General features: G+C 43.7%; 1 protein-coding gene across 1 annotated transcript in view; it reads right to left on the bottom strand.

The window, feature by feature from the left end:
* Positions 1-22,500, bottom strand: part of fras1 (Fraser extracellular matrix complex subunit 1) — a 274,524-nt gene that overhangs the window by 69,211 nt on the left and 182,813 nt on the right. Inside the window, 8 exon segments of the mRNA XM_053325459.1 lie at positions 221-371; positions 2,715-2,899; positions 9,974-10,106; positions 12,825-12,987; positions 17,160-17,311; positions 17,717-17,967; positions 18,395-18,523; positions 18,749-18,880. Coding sequence (XP_053181434.1) covers positions 221-371; positions 2,715-2,899; positions 9,974-10,106; positions 12,825-12,987; positions 17,160-17,311; positions 17,717-17,967; positions 18,395-18,523; positions 18,749-18,880 — 1,296 coding nt within the window.

The raw sequence follows: 22,500 nt of genomic DNA, 5'->3' as shown, positions 1-22,500 counted from the left end.
TCCCTTCTTCCTCCCTTCCATCCTTCCTTCCTCCCTCCTTTCCTAACGAAACAAAGGTAGGATTATTTGTGTAAAGCCTAAAGTGTGTGTGTGTGTGTGTGTGTGTGTGTGTGTGTGTGTGTGTGTGTGTGTATATGTGTGTGTGTGTATGTGTGTGTGTGTGTGTGTGTGTGTGTGTGTGTGTGTGTGTGTGTGTGTGTGTGTGTGTGTGTCTGCTCACCATAAGAAGGCTTCCTGATGATGGTGAAGAGGATCTCGTTCTCAGGCGTGTCCTGATCGAGGACGCTCAGAGACGAGTTGGTGATGACGACTCCAGAGTTTTCCTCCACGTGGATGCTGCTCACCGAAACCACCGGCTTCTGATCTTTACTCTGAGGAGAGACGTTAAAAAAAACAACTTCAATATAACCTACAATCTAACTTCTGACATCGATAAGATTTAAGTTTTACTACTCGGGTCACCAAAAGAGATTCAACCTTGTTTGCAGTGAGGAAAGAAGCTCCCATCTAAAAAGTCTCTCTCTCTCTCTATCTATCTATCTTCCTCATCCCTTCTTCCTCATAAACACACACACACACACACACACACACACACACACACTACTGTACTGCTTGTGCATGCAGCTCACATACACACACACACACACACACACACACACACACACACACACACACACACACACACACACACACACACACACACACACACACACACACACACACACACACACACACACACACACACTCTTAACAGCTCACTTGACAGCCTCATCAATTCAACTCAAGACTTCAAACGAGCTTAAAAGATGGATCTGGTTGCAGAGTTTATTTAGGCTGAAGAGTAATAATAATAAAAAAAATAAAAAATTAAATAAAGTCACGACCGCTTCACTCAGCTGGTGAGTGAAGCGGTCGATCCTGATGTTACTGATGGGTGTGTGAAGCTTTAAAAGAAATCCTCCTCTCATCTTTCTCCATCATCAGTGCTGCTCCAGTCAAACTCCTCCACAAGTGAGAAGATGGAGCGATGATAGACTTTATATTCAAGTAAGCTTTCAATGTAATATGCAACGTAAGAAGGAAGGAAAGGAGAGAGGAAGGGAGCAAGGAAGGAAGGAAGGGAGGGAGGAAGGAAGGTAGGAAGAAGGAAGGAAGGAAGGGAGGAATGGAGGAAGAAGGAAGGAAAAGAAGAAGGAAGGAAGGAAGGAAGGACAGGGGAAAGAAAGAAGGAATGAAAGTAGGAGGAAAGAAGGACAGATAGAAGGAAAGGAAGGAAGGAAGGGAGGAAGAAGGAAGGAAAGGATGAAAGAAGGGAGGAATATGGAAGGAAAGGAAGGAATGAAGGTAGGAGGAAAGAAAGGAATGAAGGTAGGAGGAAAGAAAGAAAGGAAGGGAGGGAGGAAGGAAGGAAGGAAGGGAGGAAGGAAAGAAGGATGGAGGAAAGAAAGGAATGGAAGAAGGACTACTTGAGCTACTTTATAAAAGAAGAGATTTAAAGGTGTAAAGTAGAGGTTATAGTTTAAAGGTTGAGCTGTGGTCACCTGGATGTCTATCTCCACGTTGAAGGGTTGGGTTGGGGTTGGGGTTAGGGTTAGGGTGGGTCACCTGGATGTCTATCTCCATGTTGAAGGGTTGGGGTTAGGGTTAGGGTTAGGGTTAGGGTGGGTCACCTGGATGTCTATCTCCACGTTGAGGGGTTAGGGTTAGGTTGGGTTAGGGTTAGGGTTAGGGTGGGTCACCTGGATGTCTATCTCCACGTTGAAGGGTTAGGGTTGGGGTTAGGGTTAGGGTTAGGGTGGGTCACCTGGATGTCTATCTCCACGTTGAAGGGTTAAGGTTAGGTTGGGTTGGGGTTGGGGTTAGGGGTAGGGTGGGTCACCTGGATGTCTATCTCCATGTTGAAGGGTTAGGGTTAGGGTTAGGGTTGGGGTAGGTTGGGTCACCTGGATGTCTATCTCCACGTTGAAGGGTAAGGGTTAGGGTTAGGGTTGGGGTAGGTTGGGTCACCTGGATGTCTATCTCCACGTTGAAGGGTAAGGGTTAGGGTTAGGGTTGGGGTAGGTTGGGTCACCTGGATGTCTATCTCCACGTTGAAGGGTTAGGGTTAGGTTGGGTTGGGGTTGGGGTTAGGGGTAGGGTGGGTCACCTGGATGTCTATCTCCATGTTGAAGGGTTAGGGTTAGGGTGGGTTAGGGTTAGGGGTAGGGTGGGTTAGGGTTAGGGGTAGGGTGGGTTAGGGTTAGGGGTAGGTTGGGTCACCTGGATGTCTATATCCACGTTGAAGGGTTAGGGTTAGGGGTAGGGTTAGGGTGGGTCACCTGGATGTCTATCTCCATGTTGAAGGGTTAGGGTTAGGGTTAGGTTGGGTCACCTGGATGTCTATCTCCATGTTGAAGGGTTAGGGTTAGGGTGGGTTAGGGTTAGGGTGGGTCACCTGGATGTCTATCTCCACGTTGAAGGGTTAGGGTTAGGGTTAGGGTGGGTTAGGGTTAGGGTTAGGGTGTGTCACCTGGATATCTATCTCCACGTTGAAGGGTTAGGGTTAGGGTGGGTTAGGGTTAGTAGAGGTTGGGTCACCTGGATGTCTATCTCCACGTTGAAGGGTTAGGGTTAGGGTGGGTTAGGGTTAGGGTTAGGGTGTGTCACCTGGATATCTATCTCCACGTTGAAGGGTTAGGGTTAGGGTGGGTTAGGGTTAGTAGAGGTTGGGTCACCTGGATGTCTATCTCCACGTTGAAGGCCTCCGTCTGACTGTGTCCGTCGCTGATGTAGAAGCTGAACACGTCCACTTGTTCCTGAGCTTTGTGCTCCTGGACGTAGAAGATGTGATCAGACGTCAGGTCCTCCACGGAGAAAGGAACGTCAGGGGTGATGACCCGGGAACCGCCTACTGAGCCTCCTGGTTGGTTACAGATTAAACAACATGTTTTATTTTATATGTTTCATTTAAGAAATAAAAACAGCCAAAGGAAACCAAAGATACTTTATAGAGAGAATAAAAACTTTCCTAAGAAACCAAAGCTGTGGAAAAGCAACAATAAGAGGAGAGGATGCCTTTAAGATATTACTATTAGATTTAGATACTAGTACTACTACCAATACTACTACTGCAAGTACTACTACTACTACTATAAGTACTACTACTACTACTACTACTACTGCAAGTACTACTACTACCACTACTACAGCTACTACTACCACTACTATGACTACTACTACCAATACTACTACTGCAAGTACTACTACTACTACTAATACTACTACTACTACTACTATTACTACTACTACTACTACTTCTACTATACTAGTTCTACTACTACTACTACCAATACTACTACTGCAAGTACTACTACTACTAGTACTACTACTACTACTATTACTACTACTACTACTACTACTACTACCAATACTACTACTGCAAGTACTACTACTATTAATACCAATGATACTAGGACTACTACTATTACTACTATTACTATTAATACTACTACTAATACCAATACTACTACTACTACTTCTACTAATACTACTACTAATACTACTATTAATAATACTACTACTACTTCTACTAATACTACTACTACTACTATACTACTACTTCTTCCACTACTACTACTACTACTACTTCTACTACTACTACTACTACTTCCTGTCAGGCACCAGTTCATTCATACTTCCAGCTGTGACATTCATCATATCTATAACAGCTCTCTCTCTCAGGTGAGCGTTTAGTCTTACATCATCGCTGACATCATCGCTTACATCATCCGACAGCTGGACAGGCGACAAAATGTGTTTATTTCCTCCTCTAGCCGACGTTCATGTTTCACTTTAGTCACAACTGTCTGAAAAGATGCATCGAGAGACTTCTCTAACAGCTCTCTCTCTCTCTCTCTCTCTCTCTCTCTCTCTCTCTGTCTCTCTCTCTCTCTCTCTCTCTCTCTCTCTCTCTCTCTCTCTCTCTCTCTCTCTCTCTCTCTCTCTCTTTTCTCTCTCTTCAAATTACGACACATGAACTGCCACTCGTGACGTCGAAGGAGAGTCGAGACGTGCAAAAAAACAAAAAAACAACAACCTTGAAATCCGTGATTGGAGACAAAGTGCCATCGTCACAGAAGATGGATGAGCCCACAGTGAGCTGAGTCAGGGCTCTGTGTGTGTGTGTGTGTGTGTGTGTGTGTGTGTGTGTGTGTGTGTGTGTGTGTGTGTGTGTGTGTGTGTGTGTGTGTGTGTGTGTGTGTGTGTGTGTAAAGGCACTAAACTAAATCACATCACATCTCCATCATCTGACTCTTATAAAGGTGGAGGAGGAGGAGGAGGAGAGAGAGTCTTATCTGAAAAGCAGGGACCCTTCCCAGAATCATAATCAAGGCGGGAAATCACCTGCAGCCACACAGCGGAGAGGAAAGATGCTAAATTATGTCCTCTCTTTTCTTTTTCATCTCTAACATGCTATCTGCAGATTTTAAGACCATAAAATAGAAATAACACCGCTGACATCTCTGTCTGTCTGACTGAACAAAACTAATGAGATTTCTGTGTGTGTGTGTGTGTGTGTGTGTGTGTGTGTGTGTGTGTGTGTGTGTGTGTGTGTGTGTGTGTGTGTGTGTGTGTGTGTGTGTGTGTGTGTGTGTGTGTGTGTGGGCAGAGTGAGGCAAAGGACAACAGGAAATGAATAGTTGGGAGACGTTGAAGCACAGCTGTGGTGAATAAATATAAAAAGTAAATATGTGTAATAATCTCATTTTAGACTTAATATTACATTTGAGACTTTAACTTTAAAGATGTTTTATGTGCTAAATATCTTAAAGACTGTGTTATAATCTGATTTTTATGACAAATACATCTGCAGAATAACTAAAGGCAGTAAAAGTTAACTTCAATAAAGTCTGAGGGAATCATATATAAAGTAAAATGTGTAATACTGATGCATGAGACACACAACTGAGAAAAATCGCTTCTCTTAACCCTCCTGTTGTCCTCGAGTCAAGGAAGGAAGGGAGGAAGAAGGAAGGAAGGGAGGGAGGAAGGAAGGAGGGCGGGAGAAAGAAGGTAGGAAGGGAAGAAGAAGGACGAAAAGGAGGAAGGAAGTAAGGAAGGTAGGAGGGAGGGAGAAAGAAGGAAGGAAGGGAGGAAGAAGGAAGGGGAGGAGGAAGGAAGGACAGAAGGAAGGGAGGAAAGAGAGAGGAAGGAAAGTAAGAGAGGACAGATGCATGGAAGGAAGGAAGGGAGGAAGGGAAAAGAAGGAAAGGAGGAAGGGAGGGAGGAAGGAAGAAGGAAGAAGGAAGGAAATAAGGGAGGAAGAAAGGGAGGGAGGAAGAAGGAAGGAAAGGAGGAAGGAAGGGAGGAAGGAAGAAGGAAGAAGGAAGGAAGGAATGATGGAAGGAAGGAAGGAAAGAGAGAAGGACAGACGGAAAGGAAGGAAGGAAGGAAGGGAGGAAGGAAGGACATGAAGGTTAAAGATTAAAATGAGTATTCTCTATATAGATCCATTTATATTATATTAAGATATCTTATGAACATTTTTTTACTTTCAGGCTTGAAGCTGGAAGCTCACACAGTGTCTAAAATGGAAAGTATTTATCCTTAAGTGAACCTCAACACCAGTTTCATAAACTCTTGTGTGTGTAGAAGGGTTAGGGAGAAAGAAGGAAGGAAGGGAGGAAAGGAAAGAAGGAAGGAAGGGAGGAAAGAGAGAGGAAGGAAAGAAAGGGAAGGAAGGAAGGGAGAAAGGGAGGAAGGAAGGAAGGAAGGAAGGAAGGAAGGAAGGAAGGAAGGAAGGAAGGAAAACAAACAGTCATTAAACAATCTTTAACAGCCATTAAAGGGGCTAAAAATTTATTATTTATTATGATTTAAATTAATATTCCCTACATGGCAGAATGACTGTAGTCCACTTATATTATATTAAGATATCTTATGAAACATTTTTTTACTTTCAGGCTTGAAACTGGAAGCTCACACAGTGTCTAAAATGGAAAGTATTATCCTCAGATGAACCTCAACACCAGTTTCTTCTTTCTAAAGTAAATAAACTCATGTGTGTGTGGAAGCTTCTGCAGCAGCAATAAAAACATTAAATGCATGTTAGAGAATATCTTAACTGCCTTCCTGCTTGCTTCTGTGCTTTTTAACTATACAAATGTAAATGCGTTATGTTACGATAGACGCTGCTTAGCATTTAAATGCAGCATATGTGTGCTGTATGTAGGTGTGAGAGCTATTCTGCATCTTTCCCTCCGTGCATGTTTGAATAATCGTAATGAAATCATGTAAATGTGCGACATGAACACGTGGGTGACTTCCTTCTATACTAGAAAGAAAACCTGTTTCCTCTTGGCCTCTGTGTGCATGTTGTTAAGTATTAAAGCCGACACATTGAGGGTGACACCGGCTGCCCCCCCCCTCCTCTCCCCCCCACCCCCCCCCCTACACCCGATGTGCCCCCGGTGACGGCAGCAATCCTGACACCTCACGCCGCTCGGCCGTCTCCGCTGCTGAATACCAATGACCGTCCCTCGGCTTCGACGGCCCATCAAGGACAGTCAGCTGGGACGAGAGGACGAGAGAGGACGAGAGAGAGGGAGAGGGAGAGAGAGAGAGAGAGAGAGAGAGAGAGAGAGAGAGAGAGAGAGAGAGAGAGAGAGAGAGAGAGAGAGAAAGAGAGACAGAGAGAGAGAGAGAGATACCTTCCTCCCTTCCTCTTTCCCTCCCTCCCTTCCTTCCCTCCCTCCTTCTTTCCTTCCTTCCTTCTTTTCCTTTCTCCCTTTCTTCCCTCCCTCCTTCCTCCCTTCTTTCCTCTGTCCTTTTTTCCTCTTTCCCTTTCTGCCTCCCTGCCTCCTACCTTCCTTCTTTCCTTTCCTCCCTTCCTTCCTTCCTCCTTTCCTTCCTCCCTTTCTCTCCCTCCTTCCCTCCCTGCCTCCTTTCCTTCCTTCTTCCTCTGTTCCATCCTTCCTCCCTTCCTTCCTTCTTTCCTCCCTTCCATCATCCTTTCCTCCCCTCCTGCCTCCTTTCCTCCCTTCTTCCCTTCCATCCTTCCTTCCTCCCTTCCTTCCTTGACTCGAGGATAACAGGAGGGTTAAATCTTAAATCAACTTATTTCCAACTTATTACTATAAATTTTGCACATCATTTTTGGAAATAATGGTGAATTTTAAAGACATTTTTGAGTTAACAGCCCAACAGGAGGGTTAAGTTTGTTCTAGCATGTAAAAAAAAAATACTACTCCTAATTAATAAAACATTTTTTACTTGTTACTTGTTCCTTCCTTCCTCCCTTGCTTCCTTCTTCCTCCCTTCCTTCTTTGACTCGAGGACAAATTTTGAATTTTAAAGAAACTACATCTAGCATAGTCTAGCATAAATAAAGACCTGTTATCACCTCCTCTGTTCTCTAAAAGCATTAACGAGCTACATCTTCTCTTTCTCCTCTCTGATAGTTAACTGTAGTGCTGTTTCTATCCAAGTCCTGCATTTTCATTTCACTCTCCTTCCTTCCTTACCTTCCTTCCTTACCTCCCTTACCTCCCTTACCTCCCTTTCCTCCCTCCCTCCGACCTTCCTTCTTTCCTTTCCTCCCTTCCTTCCTCCCTCCTTTCTTCCTTTCCTTCCTCCCTCCCTTCTTTCCTCCTTTCCTTCCTTCTTCCCTCCTTTCTTTCTTCCTTCCTTCCTTACCTCCCTCCCATCCTTCCTTCTTACCTCCCTTCCTTCCTTTCTTCCTGTTCCATCCTTCGATCCTTCCTTCTTCCTCCCTTCCTTGCTTCTTTCCTCCCTCCCTTCCTTTCCTTCCTTCCTTCCTTCCTTCCTTCCTCCCCCCTTTCCTCCCTTCCTTCCTTCCTCCCTCTTTTCCTTCCTTCTTCCTCTGTTCCATCCTTCCTTCCTCCTTTCCTTCCTTCCTCCCTCCTTTCCTCCCTTCCTTCCTTCCTTCCTCCCTCTTTTCCTTCCTTCTTCCTCTGTTCCATCCTTCCTTCCTCCCTCCTTTCCTTTCTTCTTCCTCTGTTCCATCCTTCCTTCCTCCCTTTCATCCTTCTTTCCTTCCTTCCTCCCTTCCTTTCCTTCCTTCCTTCCTTCCTCCCCCTTTCCTCCCTTCCTTCCTTCCTTCCTCCCTTCCTTTCCTTCCTTCCTTCCTTGGACACAGAAGAGATGGAGTCTAGCATAAATAAAGACCTGTTATCACCTCCTCCGTTCTCTAAAAGCATTAACGAGCTACATCTTCTCTTTCTCCTCTCTGATAGTTAACTGTAGTGCTGTTTCTATCCAAGTCTTGTATTTTGATTTCACTCTCCTTCCTTCCTTACCTTACCTTCCTTCCTTCCTTCCTTACCTTCCTTACCTCCCTTTCCTCCCTCCCTCCGACCTTCCTTCTTTCCTTTCCTCCCTTCCTTCCTCCCTCCGACCTTCCTTTCCTTCCTTCCTCCCTTCTTTCCTCCTTTTTCTTCCTTCTTCCCTCCTTTCTTTCTTCCTTCCTTCCTTACCTCCCTCCTATCCTTCCTTCTTACCTCCCTACCTTCCTTTCTTCCTGTTCCAGCCTTCCATCCTTCCTTCTTCCTCCCTTCCTTCCTTCTTTCCTCCCTCCCTTCCTTTCCTTCCTTCCTCCCCCCTTTCCTCCCTTGCTTCCTTACTTCCTCCCTCTTTTCCTTCCTTCTTCCTCTGTTCCATCCTTCCTTCCTCCATCCTTTCCTTTCTTCTTCCTCTGTTCCATCCTTCCTTCCTCCCTTTCATCCTTCCTTTTTGATTTCACTCTCCTTTTTTATTGCAGTGATATATGTTTTGCACAGTTCTGCAGAAGAAAGTGTAGAGAGAGCGAGCGTCTGCAGGAAGCGTGCAGTCAGAACTGGGACGTTAACAATGACTCCATCTGTAGCCGGCTAGCTGGCAGCGCTAATCCACAACATAATCAAGCTGTGACAGATGGCAGCGCCACTGAAGGGAATTCAACCGCCGTCGCCAGCGTACCAGTGTGACATAAATAGAAATGTGGAAATTACTCCGAGTGACGCAGGTGTGTCATTTCACACACAAACACACAAACACACATGTAGCACTGTGTCACACGTACACGGGTCAGTGATAGATAAGATGAGCAATTCAAAAATATATGTTAAATATAGTTTTAAAAGCAGCATCAGGTTAAAAGGTGCGTTTAGTGTTTTTGTACCAAAAGACTGAATGTTCCTGAAAATGTCAAATGGTGTAACCACAAAAGAATGATACATATTAACTGTTTTATCCACCTACAGTGTATTTAAGTCAATATTAACACTATATATATATAATATATATCCTAAAAACAACAATTTTAGTAAGTCAGTAAGTAAATAAGGAAGGAAAAAAGCAAGGAAGGAAGGAACGCAGTAAGTAAGTAAGAAAGTAAGGAAGCAAGGAAGGAAGGAAGGAAGCAAGGAAGGCAGGAAGGAAGGAAGAGATTGAGTGAGTGAGTGAGTGAGTAAGGAAGGAAGGAAAAAAGGAAGAAACGAATGAAAGAAGGAATGAAGGAAGGAAGAAATGAAGGAATGAAGGAAGGAAGGAAGGAAGGAAGGAAGGAAGGAAGGAAGGAAGGAAGGTGTTGCATTGCAAAAGTGGATTATATTTATTCCATATTTACTTTCCTGTATATAATCAGATTTTTATGAAACAATGCTGGTTACACCAACTGGACAAATAAATAATTACTGATCTCCATGATTCTCCAGATGAAATATATTTAGAACAATAGTATTCCATTAGCTTTATTTAATATAAAAGTTATAATGTAAGATCATGCCAAACTAGTTGATATGCTGTTTTATTGACTATTTACTGTTTTTATGGTTACACCACTAAGACATTTTTACCATAATCCTCTAATATATTCTCTCTAAATGGATTAAAAGCAGAAATTTGATGCTGGGTCCACAAAAAAAGGATGTGTACAAGTTATTCATACATTTATTTTCACATTTTAACCCTTTAAATTTAAACTAAACCACCTCACCTTTTTTAGTGTTTTCGATGAATCCGTATTTCGGAGGGCTGACGAGCCAAACCAGCAGATCCTTCCTGGGCGTGTCCAGGTCCGAAACGATGATGTGATTGGTCGTCAGCTGCACACGACCGCCTTCCTGGACCTAAACATGGACGTCAAAGAGGAAAGGCAACAGATAAACTCAGTATGTGGAGTTTGGAAATTCCGGAATGTCAGTGAACCTAACACGGCCAGCTGAACAGGGTTTAATCCAGGGGTGTCAAACATGCGGCCCGTGGGCCAGAAGCGGCCCGCGGAGGGATGCAATCCGGCCCACTTTTGTTCCTTTGTGTTCTTTTCCTTCCTTCCATCTGTCCTTCCTACCTTCCTTTTTTCCTTACTCCCTTCTGTCTGTCCTTCCTACCTTTCTTCTTTCCTTCCTTCCTTCTGTCTGTCCTTCCTACCTTTCTTCCCTCCTTCCTTTTGTCTGTCCTTCTGTCCTTCCTTCTTTCCTTCCATCTGTCCTTCCTACCTTCCTTTTTTCCTTACTTCATTCCTTCCTTCCACCAGTCCTTCCTTCTTTCCTTCCTTCCGTCTGTCCTTACTTCTTTCCTTCCTTCCTCCCTTCCTTCCATCTCTCCTTCCTACTTTCCTTTTTTCCTTACTTTGTTCCTTCCTTCTGTCTGTCCTTCCTACCTTTCTTCCCTCCTTATTTCCTTCCTTCCTTCTTTTCTTACTGTCTTCTCTTCCTTCCTTCCTTCCTTCCATCTGTCCTTCCTACCTTCATTCCCTCCTTCCTTTTGTCTGTCTTTCCTTCTGTCCTTCCCTTCTTATTTCCTTCCTTCCTTCTTTTCTTCCTGTCTTCTCTTCCTTCCTTCCTTCCTTCCTTCCTTCCTTCCTTCTCTCCATCTTCTTAATGATCCAGCCCACATTAGGTCATATTGGTCTGTATGTGGCCCTTGAATAAAAAATGAATAAATAAACTCAGTATGTGGAGTTTGGAAATTCCGGAATGTCAGTGAACCTAACACGGCCAGCTCAACAGGGTTTAATCAGTCCTGCCGTGTTTGCCAGAGAGGAAACCAGAGGAGCGACTCGTCCTTCAGAAGAAGGCCAAACATGTCAGCGTTTTAAAGCTTCTGGAAGTCAGGCTGGTAGTAAGATAGTAAAAATTCATGTGTGCTATGAAAAGTGGACGTCTCATTAAGCAGCCGCAGGAATCTGAGGGAGAAGAAATGCTCACAACTATTAGAAAAATCTAGTTTAGACACAAAAGAAAATGACTCATTTTACTGTTCAGAGTATTTCTGAGTCTGAGTCTCTCCAAAATAATAAGAAAACTCTTCTGACTGAATATTTAAAGGTTAGTAGACTGATTTTAACCTTTGTGTCGTCCTCCCGGGTCAAATTGACCCCGTCTGTTTTTACTGTTTCCTCTTTCCTCCCTTCCTCCCCCCTCCTTTCCCTCCTTCCTTCCTCCTTTCCTCTGTCCTCCTTTCCTTCCTTCCTCTTTTCCTTTCTCCCTCCCTTATCTCCTTCCTTCTTCCCTCCTTTCCTTCCTTCTTCCTCTCTCCCTTCCTCCCTCCTTTTCTTCCTTCCTCCCTTTCTCTTTTCATTCCTTCCTCTTTACCTTTCCCCCTCCTTTCCTTCCTTCCTCTTTTCTTTTCTCCCTCCCTTCCTTCCTTCCCTCCTCCCTCCCTCCCTCCCTCCCTTCCTCCTTTCCTTCCTTCCTTCCTTCTTTCCTCCCTCACTCCCTCCCTCCTTTCCTTCCTTCTTTCTCTCCTTACCTTCCTTCCTTCCCCCTCCTTTCCCTCCTTCCTTACTCCCTTCTTTCTTTCCTCTGTCCTTCATTCCTCCCTTCCTCTTTTCCCTCCTTCCTTTCCTACCTTTCTTCCCTCTTTCCTTTCCTTCCTTCCCTCCATCTTTTTAACAATCCGGCCCACATGAGATCAAATTGGTCTGTATGTGGCCCTTGAATGAAAATGAGTTTGACTCCTCTGCTCTAAAGTGAGAACCAGTGTAACTTTCATTAAGTCTGACATCAACGTTTCCTCCTCCTCCTCCACCTGGTGAGCTCCGCAGCTGGAGACAAGCTCTTCTTCATTAGTGCTGCAGTGTTGCTTTCTTCTTCTTAATGATGATTTTTTTTTTTTTTTTTTTTTTTTAGGGAAATAAATGTGAGCTTGTTTCATGACTGATTATGTTTCTGTTATATGAGTCAGTCTGAGAGTCTGAGTGTGAAGAAACTTTTGTTTTAATGATCTTCTCTGAATATCGCAGCTGCTTTAAATAAAATGAAGTATTTGAGGATTTCAGGAGGTTAATGGAGGATAAATAACTGTGTGCACTTTGCTAATCTCATTTTAACTGATTAATAAGGGTTGGCAAGATGAGCAATTCAAATATATCTTAAAAAATAGATTTAAAAGCAGCATCAGGCTTGTTAAAATGAAAATGTCAAATGGTGTAACCACAAAAGAATGATAAATATTAAACATTTTATCACCTACAGTGTATTTAAGTGGACTTATACTAATAATGTAAATGTTTCCTGATCTCCATGGTTACCCAGATTAAATGTAATATTTAGAACAATAGTATTCCATTAGCTTTATTTAATATAAAAGTTATAATGTAAGATCATGCCAAACTAGTTGATATGCTGTTTTATTGACTATTTACTGTTTTTATGGTTACACCACTTAGACATGTTTACCATAATCCTCTAATATATTCTCTCTAAATGGATTAAAAGCAGAAATTTGATGCTGGGTCCACAAAAAAAGGATGTGTGCAAGTTATTCATATGTTTATTTTCACATTTTAACCCTTTAAATTTAAACTAAACCACACAGACACACATGAAAAGTAAAAATATGACCTTGATGCCGCTGCGGACGGTGACCGCCGGTGGCTGTCTTGGTGTTGAGGTGATGGTGATCGTGCACATCTGGTTGTCAAGGCGATTGTTGTCGCCATCGTAAACAACAAAATGGAAGATGTCCGTCACCGGCTGGCTGCCCGTCTCTAAGGAGGTGATGTACCTGGAGACGGGAGGAGGAGTTATTTCATTTAATTTGAATGGATACATAAATGTCTGTTGTATGGAATGAAGGAAGGAATGAAGGAAGGAAGCAAGGAAGGAAGGATGGAATGAAGGAAGGAAGGAATGAAGGAAGGAAGGAATGAAGGGAGGAAAGACGAAAGGAAGGAAGGAAAGAAGTAAGTAAGTAAGGAAGGAAGGAAGAGAGGAAGAGAGGAAGGAAGCAAGAGAGAAAGAGAGGAAGGAAGCAAGGAAGGAAAGAAAGAAGGAAGGAAAGAAGTAAGTAGGGAAGGAAGGAAAGAAATAAGTAAGGAAGGAAGGATGGATGGAAGGAAAGAAGGAGAGCTATTACTGTGCTGAGAGACGCTGAGGGGATAGAAGAAGGGAAAAGAAGACAGGAAGAAAGGGAGGAAGGGAGAAAGGAAGGAAAGAAGGGGTTTAGTTTTAAAGGGGTCCTCCCACAGCGATACAGAGTCAAACCTTTGAAAGCAGTAATAATAAAAGTGAACTATAATCTTCTTTAATCCCATTTAATTCTCATAAAACAATCCTCTCCTCTCATCCTTATGAGACACAAACAACACAAACTATCGCCACGGAGACGGAATCTAATGCGTTGCCGCCGGAGACGGTCCAGCTGAAGCTAATCAGGGCCTGCACTATGGAAATGAAGAGCAGTTAGTGTGTGTGTGTGTGTGTGTGTTTATGCTTCACACACACACACACACACACACACACACACACACACACACACACACACACACACACACACACACACACACACACACACACACACACACACACAGGTAATATCAGAGTGATGCTAATGAGCGCTGCTTATATCACCAGGCTGAGTCATTAAAGGCTGAAGAGTTATTTCCTTCTAATTCGGTTGTTTTGGGGGTTTGATGATATTTGTAGAGCTCTCGTCTCAAGAGAGGAAAGGAAGGAAGGAAGGAAGGAATGAAGGAAGGAAGGAAAGAAAGAAGGAAGTAAAGAAGTAAGTAGGGAAGGAAGGAAAGAAATAAGGAAGGAAAGAAGGAAGGACAAAAGAAAGGATTGAAGCAAGATCAGCAGGAAGGAAGAAAAGAAGGAATGAAGGATTGAAGACAGGAGGGAGGGAAGGAAGGAAGGAAGGAAGGAAGGAAGGAAGGAAGGAAGCAAGGAAGGAAGGAAGGAGAGACAGAAGGACAGAAGGAAAGGAGGAAGGACATAAGGAAGGAAAATACATGAAGAATGGAAGAAAAGAGGGAAGGATGGACAGAAGGAAGGAAAAAGGAAAGAAGGATGGAAGGAAGGAAGGAAGGAAAGAAGGAGAGAGGGAGAGAGGAAAGAAGAAAGGAAGGAAGGAAGACAGACCCACGAGCCTCATGTTTGACATCCTTTCATTAGACTGAAGGAGAATCAAATGTGTTGGAGAGCTGAGAGACGCTGAGGGGAAAAAGGAAGGAAGGAAGAAAGGAAGGAAGGAAGGAAAGAAAGAAAGAAGGAGAGTTATTACTCTGCTGAGAGACGCTGAAGGTAAAATGATCCCTGCTGACTGAAGCTACAATCATATAAATTGATGAAGACTCTGAGTGCAGGATGAAGAACCCTCGGAGCGCTTTCATCTCCTCTCAGAGTGGAACGGACACTCTTCCTCCTCTTTATTAAAAGGCTCCACGCTGCTGCTGCTGCTGCTGGTACCTGAGCTCTCTGACAACACGTCACTACCTTCTTCACTTCGCTCTGAGAGGAGTTCAGGTTTTAACTTTAGTTGAAGGATTTCACACTCCTACATGACGGGAAACGCTCTTCACTCTCTTTTTAAAAAAACATGCTGGATGAATTTAATAATCCTGCAGCTCAAAGTGAAACTGAAGAGTCTTAAAAAAGGTGGTTTGATTTTTATTAGTTATAGTTTCTATTAAAATAATAAAAGTTGAAATCAAAAGGGAGATATTAACAGAACTGTGAGTATTTCTCTATTGAAAAACTAAGGAAGGAAGGAAGGAAAGAAAGAAAGAAGGAAGAAAGGATGGAAAGAAGGAAGGGAGGAAGGAAGGAAAGAAAGAAAGAAGGAAGGAAGGATGGAAATAAGGAAGGGAGGAAGGAGGGAAGGAAGGTAGGAAGGAAGGACAGATGGAAGGAAGGAAAGAAGGAAGGAAGGATGGAGGGACAGAGGGAAGGATGGAAAGAAGGAAGGGGAGAAGGAAGGAAGGAAAGGCAGACAGAAAGAAAGAACGAACGAAGGAAGGAAAGAAGGAAGGAAGGACAGAAGGAAGGGAGGAAAAGAAGGAAGGAAGGACAGAAGGAAGGAAGGAAGGAAGGAAGGAGAGAAGGAAGGAAGGAAGGAAGGCAGGAAGGAAAGAAAGAAGGAAGGACAGATGGAAAGAAGGAAAGAAGGAAAGAAGGAAGGACGGACGGAGAGAAGGAAAGATGGAAGGAAGGACAGAAGGAAGGGAGGAAGGAAGGAAGGACAGAAGGAAGGGAGGAAAAGAAGGAAGGAAGGACAGAAGGAAGGAAGGAAGGAAGGAAGGATAGAAGGAAGGAAGGAAGGAAGGAAGGAGAGAAGGAAGGAAGGAAGGAAGGCAGGAAGGAAAGAAAGAAGGAAGGACAGATGGAAAGAAGGAAAGAAGGAAAGAAGGAAGGACGGACGGAGAGAAGGAAAGATGGAAGGAAGGAAAGGAAGACAAGAAGGAAAGATGAAAGGAAGGAATGAAGGATGGACAGAAGGGAGGGAGGAATGAAAAGAAGACATGAAGGAAAGATGGAAGTAAAAGAAGACAGCAAGGAAAGTTAGATGGAAGGAAGGAAGGAAGGAAGGAAGGAAGGAAGGAAGGAAGGAAGGAAAACCTACTTTATATTTTTTATTACTTATAGTTTCTACAAATAAAAGTTGATAATAACAGAACTGTGAGAATTTCTCTATTGAAACACGACTCCTCTCATATAACCTGCGTTTCTTCACGATGACATCATCCGGAAACTAAACGAGAGTTTTTGAAAGTCCGTTTCTTAGTGTTGAATATTTGTGAAAGTTTTAGAAGCTGATAAAGTATTTTTATATTCCTCTCACGTAGCGTTTAAAAACCATCACGGGAAATTAAAACTGAAATTAAGGACCAAACCGAGACGCTTCTCATCATCATCATCATCGCAGGTTTTTAGAGACTGTTGCCCGTGGAGACGAAACGACAAAAATACTCCTAAAAATCTCCCAGGAATGAAATCTCAGATACTTTAGAAACAACAAGAAGAGAAAAAGAGATACCAGATAAGTCTGATAAAGATACTCCACATTAGTTCTCCCGGGTCAAACTGACCCCGTCTGTTTGGACTGTTCCTTCCTTCCTTCCTTCCTCCCTTCCTTCCCTCACTCACTCCCGCCTTCTTTCTTTCCCTCCTTCCTTCCTTCCTTCCTTCCTTCCTTCCTTCCTTCTGTCCTTCCTTTCTCCCTTCCTTCCTTCCTTCTGTCCTTCCTCCCTCCCTCCTTCCTTCCCTCTGTCTTCCCTCCCACCTTCCTTCCTTCCTTCCTTCCTTCCCTCCCTCCCTCCTTCCTTCTTCTCTTCCCTTTGTCCTTCCTTCCTTCCTTCCTTCCCTCTGTCCTTCTTCCATCCCTCCTTCTTTCCTTCCCTCCCTCCCTCCCTCCTTCCTTCATCCCTTTCTTTTGTCCTTCCTTCCTTCCTTCCTCCCTTCATTCCTTCCCTCCCTCCCTCCTCCTTCGTTCCTTCCTTCCTCTCTCCCTCTTTTCCTTCCTTCCCTCCCTCCTTCCTTCCTCCCTTCCTCCTTCCTTCTTTCCTCCCTCCCTCCCTCCTTCCTTTCCCTTCTCTCCTTCCTTCCTTCCTTTCCTTTATCCCTTCCTTCTTTCCTCCCACCCTCCTTCCTTCCTTTCCTTTCTCCCTTCCTTCTTTCCTCCTTCCGTTCTCCTTTCCTTCCTCCCTCCCTTCTTCCCTTTCTTCCTTCTTCCTTCCTTCCTTCCCTTCCTTCCTCCTTCCTTCCTTCCTCCCTTCCTCCTTTCTTCCTTCCTCCCTCCCTCCCTCCTTCCTTCTTTCTCCCTTCCTTCCTTCCTCCCTCCCTTCCTTCCTCCCTTCCTCCTTCCTTCCTCCTCCCCTCCTTCCTTCCTTGACTCGAGGACAACAGGAGGGTTAACTCTCCAACCTCTAAACTCAGAGTATGGTCTGTATCATCTACCTGATCCTGCTCTTGTTGACGTCCTCCATGTTGAAGGAGGAATACTCTCTCAGCTCCTGCGGCTCCTGCTGAGACTCAGTCCTCGTCAGGATGCCGTACATCGGCACGGAGACCAGCTGCATCTGGATCTGATCATCTGGAGACGCGTTGTCCTGAGAGAGACACAACGAACATGCTAGTTATATGTTAAAGTCATTACTAGAACTAGTCTGAATTATGTCCATTAAGACCAGAGTGGATAATAAAGACAGATGGATGGCAGGAAGGAAGGAAGGAAGGAAGGAAAGAAGGAAGGAAAAGAAGACAGGAAGGAAGGAAAAGAAGGAAGGAAGGAAGAATGTAAGGAAAAGAAGGTGACAGAATTTAAAGACAAAGGAGGAGGGAGGGAGGGGAGGAAGGAAGGAAGGAAGGAAGGAAAGAAAGATGGAAGAAAGGGAAGAAGGACAAACAGAAGGAAGGAAAAGATGAAGGAGGAAAGTGGACCAGATTAGACCCCTCAGCGGGCCGGTTCTGGTCCACGGGCCTCATGTTGAACCCCCTTCCATAGACAGACTCACAGTGTAAGCCAGGTGTGAGCGTCTGATCACGGTGCTGCTCTTCTCGCCTACTTCCAGCGACAGAGTGGCCGTCGGATCTCGCTGAGGCCCGTCGCCCCCGGCAACGCCCAGCACCGCCACCTGCACGGTCGTGGTTGCCATGGAGATGCCGTCACTGACAGAGAAGGTCATGGCGTCGTCCTGGTCGGAGAGGCCGGCGTGGCGGTACAGCAGCACGTTACGAGTGACGTCACTGAAGGTGAAGATGTCACCTGACGGGGGGACGGAGAGAGTGTGTGAGTGTGTGTGTGTGTGTGTGTGTGTGTGTGTGTGTGTGTGTGAGTGTGTGAGTGTGTGTGTGTTAGGATTGTGTGTGTGTGTGTTTTAGTATATTGTGTGTGTGTGTGTGTGTGTGTGTGTGCGGGTGTGTTAGTATTGTGTGAGTGTGTGTGTGTATGTGTGTTAGTATTGTGTGAATGTGTGTGTGTATGTGTGTGTGTATGAGAGAGTTTGTTAGTATTGTGTGTGTGTGTGATCTTACCATTACTCATGCTGATGTGTGTGTGTGTGTGTGTGTGTGTGTGTGTGTGTGTGTGTGTGTGTGTGTGTTATCCTACCGTTACCTCATGCTGATGTGTGTGTTAGTATTGTGTGTGTGTGTGTGTGTGTGTGTGTGTGTGTGTGTGTGTGTTATCTTACCGTTACTCATGGTGATGTGTGTGTTCCCGTCAGTTTTGACCAGCTCTCCGTGAACAGGAGCCTCCACCAGCTCAAACTCCAGCTCATCTGGAGCCGTGTCAGCATCGCTCACCGCCAGCTGCTGACCACCTACACACACACACACACACACACACGCACACACACACACACACACAGAAAGAAGTGTTAAGAGAAAGAAAGAAAACTGTGTTGAGAGGTCATTACTTCACACAGAGCTCTTCACACCAGGATCTCTCTCTTCTTGGAAATTAGTGTCAGTGTTGTGTGTATTTTCTGTGTGTGTGTGTGTGTGTGTGTGTGTGTGTGTGATTGTGTGTGTGTGTGTGTCCTTACCAACGGCAGCCTGTCCTCCCATTGTGACTTCCAGCAGCGGGTCCAGAACCTGAAACACGGGCGGCTGCTGATGGTTCGACAGCAGCAGGACGGCAAAGTCCAGCTCCGGAGTGGTGTATTCACCGTCCGACACTAACACACACACACACACACACAAAAACACACACACACACACACACACACACACACACAAACAACAGGAGATACAGGTAAACAAGGACACAGACACATAAACCATGAAAAATAGAGAGAAAACACACACACGGAGAAAGAAGAAAATTGATCAGATAAGCTTCTGACACCTAGACACACACACACTTACACACACACACACACACACACACACACACCTAAACACACCTACACAGACACACACACCTCTGATGCTAATTATCTCCCCAGTTCCTTTACTGAGAAATATTTTTAAAGGATGAAAAAAACCAACATAATGATCTTCCCCAAAATATTAATAAAAGAAAGAAAATAAAACCCCTCAATAAACGACAACAACAATAAGGGAGGAAAGAAGGAATGAAGGAAGGAAGGAAGGAAGGAAGGACAGAAAGAAGGGAGGAAGAAAGGAAGGAAGGACAGAAGGAAGGAAGGAAGGAGGCAGGAAGGAAAGACAGAAAGAAGGAAGGAAGGAAGGAAGGAAGGAAGGACAGAAGGAAGGACAGAGGGAAGGAAGAAAGGAAGGACAGAAGGAAGGGAGGAAGGAAGGACAGAAGGAAGGAAGGACAGAAGGAAGGAAGGATGGAAGGAAGGAAAGTAGGAGGAAGGGAGGAAATGAAGGAGGAGGGACAGAAGGAAGGAAAGAAGGGAGGGAGGAAGGGAGGAAGGACGGAAGGAAGGAAGGAAGGGAGGACAGAAAGAAGGGAGGAAGAAAGGAAGGAAGGGAGGGAGGAAAGAAGGACAGAAGGAAGGAAGGAAAAAAATCCCAAACAACAACAATAACAACGCAGGCGGCTCCACGAAACTGCTGCAACAACTCATCAGGAAATCTTCAGGTGGGAAACTCGTTAAGCTCGTTAAATGATTTGGGGGAAGAGGAAGAAGAGGAAGAGGAGGAAGAGGAAGAAGAGGAAGAGATTTATTTCTAATCATAACAACAATCAGCTAATTATCACATCTGGATATAAACCAGGATGTGATCAATTAAGAGCGACAGAGTGAAGAATATAAATAGTGAAAGTGTGATTTCACATTTAAATTAATAAGCTGCATTTTCTTGGTTCATTCAGGTGAATAATTAAAGGGTAATAAATTCATTAAAAAGAGGAAATTAAGTTAAATGATATGCTACTGTATGGATATTGGATTATTTCTAGATAATTTCTTCTAATTTTTGTTTATTATCACATATGTTTTTCTTTTCTTTTAAAGTACTACCATTATCTTACCTTTATATGCACACCTGTACATATAGAGTGGGTTTTTATGTATTTAAGATGGCAATGATACATTCTTGTTTTAGTCTGAAGAAGAGCAAGAAGACTTGAAATGTCACTTGTGATCCTATCCCATTAAATTATACTTGTATTTAGTTATTTATTGCCAATTTTTGCACACCAGGTTTGACTCATTTAATAAACTAATCTCAGCCTTCAGACAGTTTATTAGTTGAATCATCATTGAAAAAAATGGCTTTGTAATATTAAAGTTGTATTCTCACCAGTAATTTGCATATTTCAAAGTATCCAACGACATAGTAAGTAAAGGTTTTTAAGAAATTAATATGACAAAATTGGAAAAATACAAAAGCTCCAAATATTCAATAATAGAAAAAACATTAACGAAACTTTTCTTACATGTATGGAGCTTAATGTATGATGGGATGGATAGGATGAGAAACTAACCTATATGAGTTTTTTTGTTTTTTGGTCTGTTCTTGTTATATTCTTTATTATTATTATTACTATTATTAAATATATGTATGTGTGTTTGTTCATATAGATATATCATCATGCATGCTTTTGATTGCTTGTAACAGAAACCTGCAGCCACTTTATGACTCATATTAAAATGAACTCCACTCTGCAGACGACGGGTAGAGCAGCTTTGATTAAAACACATTCTCACTGATTACTTGGACAGTTGCATCAGATTTCTAGCTTTTTAAAAAACATCATCCTGCCCTCTAAAAACCTCAAACCTCAAACCCCTCCACCCTCCACCCTCCAAACCTTCACACGCTGACATGATCATTACATTATTTATCCCTCTGACAGTCGGGCTGCATCTCTCTGCTCTAATTATCCGTGATTACTGTGAATCTCAGCGGCTCAGGAAGAGGAAGTGTGGCGTAATGCTCCGTTACATGACGTGCATTCATTATATTTAATATTGCATGTGAGGACTAGCAGCAGCAGCAGCAGCAGCGGTGTGGCGTTCAGGAGCGTTATAGCCATGCTGGGTATAATCTATTAGACAAACCACACACACTTAAATCAGTTCATCTTCCTGTTCATTGCTTCTGACGTCTGTGTGTGTGGGTATAATTAACCAGTCAACTTCTGATTTTAACTAGAAAAGAGTTTTACTGGTGTGTAGTCTACTGATGAAGTAGATGCAAGGAAGGACAGAAGGAAGGAAGGAAGGAAGGAAGGAAGGAAGGAAGGAAGGAAGGAAGGAAGGAAGGAAGGAAGGAGGGAGGAAAGTTCATCATCTTCCCCAAAATAAAAGAAAGAAAATAAAAAATCTCAAATAATAACAACAACAACAAGGGAGGAAGGAAGGAAGGAAGGAAAGAAGGACAGAAGGAAGGAAAGAAGGAAGGAGGGAAGGAAGGAAGGAAGGAGGGAGGGAAGGAAGGAAGGAAGGAGGGAAGTAAAGAAGGGAAGAAAGGACAGAAGGAAGGAAGGAAGAAAAGGAAGGAAGGACAGAAGGAAGGAAGGAATGAAGGAAGGAGGGAGGGAAGGAAGGAAGGAAGGAAGGAAGGAAGGAAGGAGGGAAGTAAAGAAGGGAAGAAAGGACAGAAGGAAGGAAGGAAGAAAAGGAAGGAAGAAAAGAAGGACAGAAGGAAGGAAGGAAGGAATGAAGGAAGGAGGGAGGGAAGGAAGGAAGGAAGGAAGGAAGGAAGGAAGGAGGGAAGTAAAGAAGGGAAGAAAGGACAGAAGGAAGGAAGGAAGAAAGAAGGAAGTAGGGAAGCAAGGAAGAAGGGACCGAGGAAAGAAGGACAGAAGGACGGGAGGAAGAAAAGGAAGGACAGAAGGAAGGAAGGAAGGAAGGAAGGAAGGACAGAATGAAGGAAGGAAGGAAAGGAGGAAGTCAAAACAGACGGGGTCAATTTGACCCGGGAGGACGACAGGAAGGTTAAAAAAGTGAGAACTAAAGAAGGATGGATGAAGGAAAAGAAACATCCATCCTTCTAAAAGCCGACTCCTCTGCGACTCGAGGACGACATCTAACTGAAAAACACTTTGGTTTAAAAAACAACAACCTCTAAACATTCATTTCACCTCAAAATCAGCACTTTGTCAAGTAACTCAGGTTTTTATCTGCAGGTTAAAAGTCAAAATAGTGTGAAAGTGATAGAAAGTGACAGAAGAGAAGGATGGAAACGATGGAGAGGGAAATGAGAAAAGAGGAGAAAACAATGAGGTGAAGGCGGCTTGAAATGAAGCGGAGGAAAACAATTCAAGGGGAGGAAAAGAGAAAGATCATACTTGTGTGAAGTGGAGATTGAAAAAAGGAGGAAAACAAGAGATGGAAGGAAGGAAGAGTATAAATCAAGAGAGGAGAGGAAATGAAAG

This window comes from Scomber japonicus, chromosome 9 (assembly GCF_027409825.1).
Source record: "Scomber japonicus isolate fScoJap1 chromosome 9, fScoJap1.pri, whole genome shotgun sequence".
Classification (NCBI taxonomy): domain Eukaryota; kingdom Metazoa; phylum Chordata; class Actinopteri; order Scombriformes; family Scombridae; genus Scomber; species Scomber japonicus.
The sequence above is the reverse complement of the archived record's forward strand: the minus strand, read 5'-3'. Positions and strand labels throughout refer to the sequence as shown.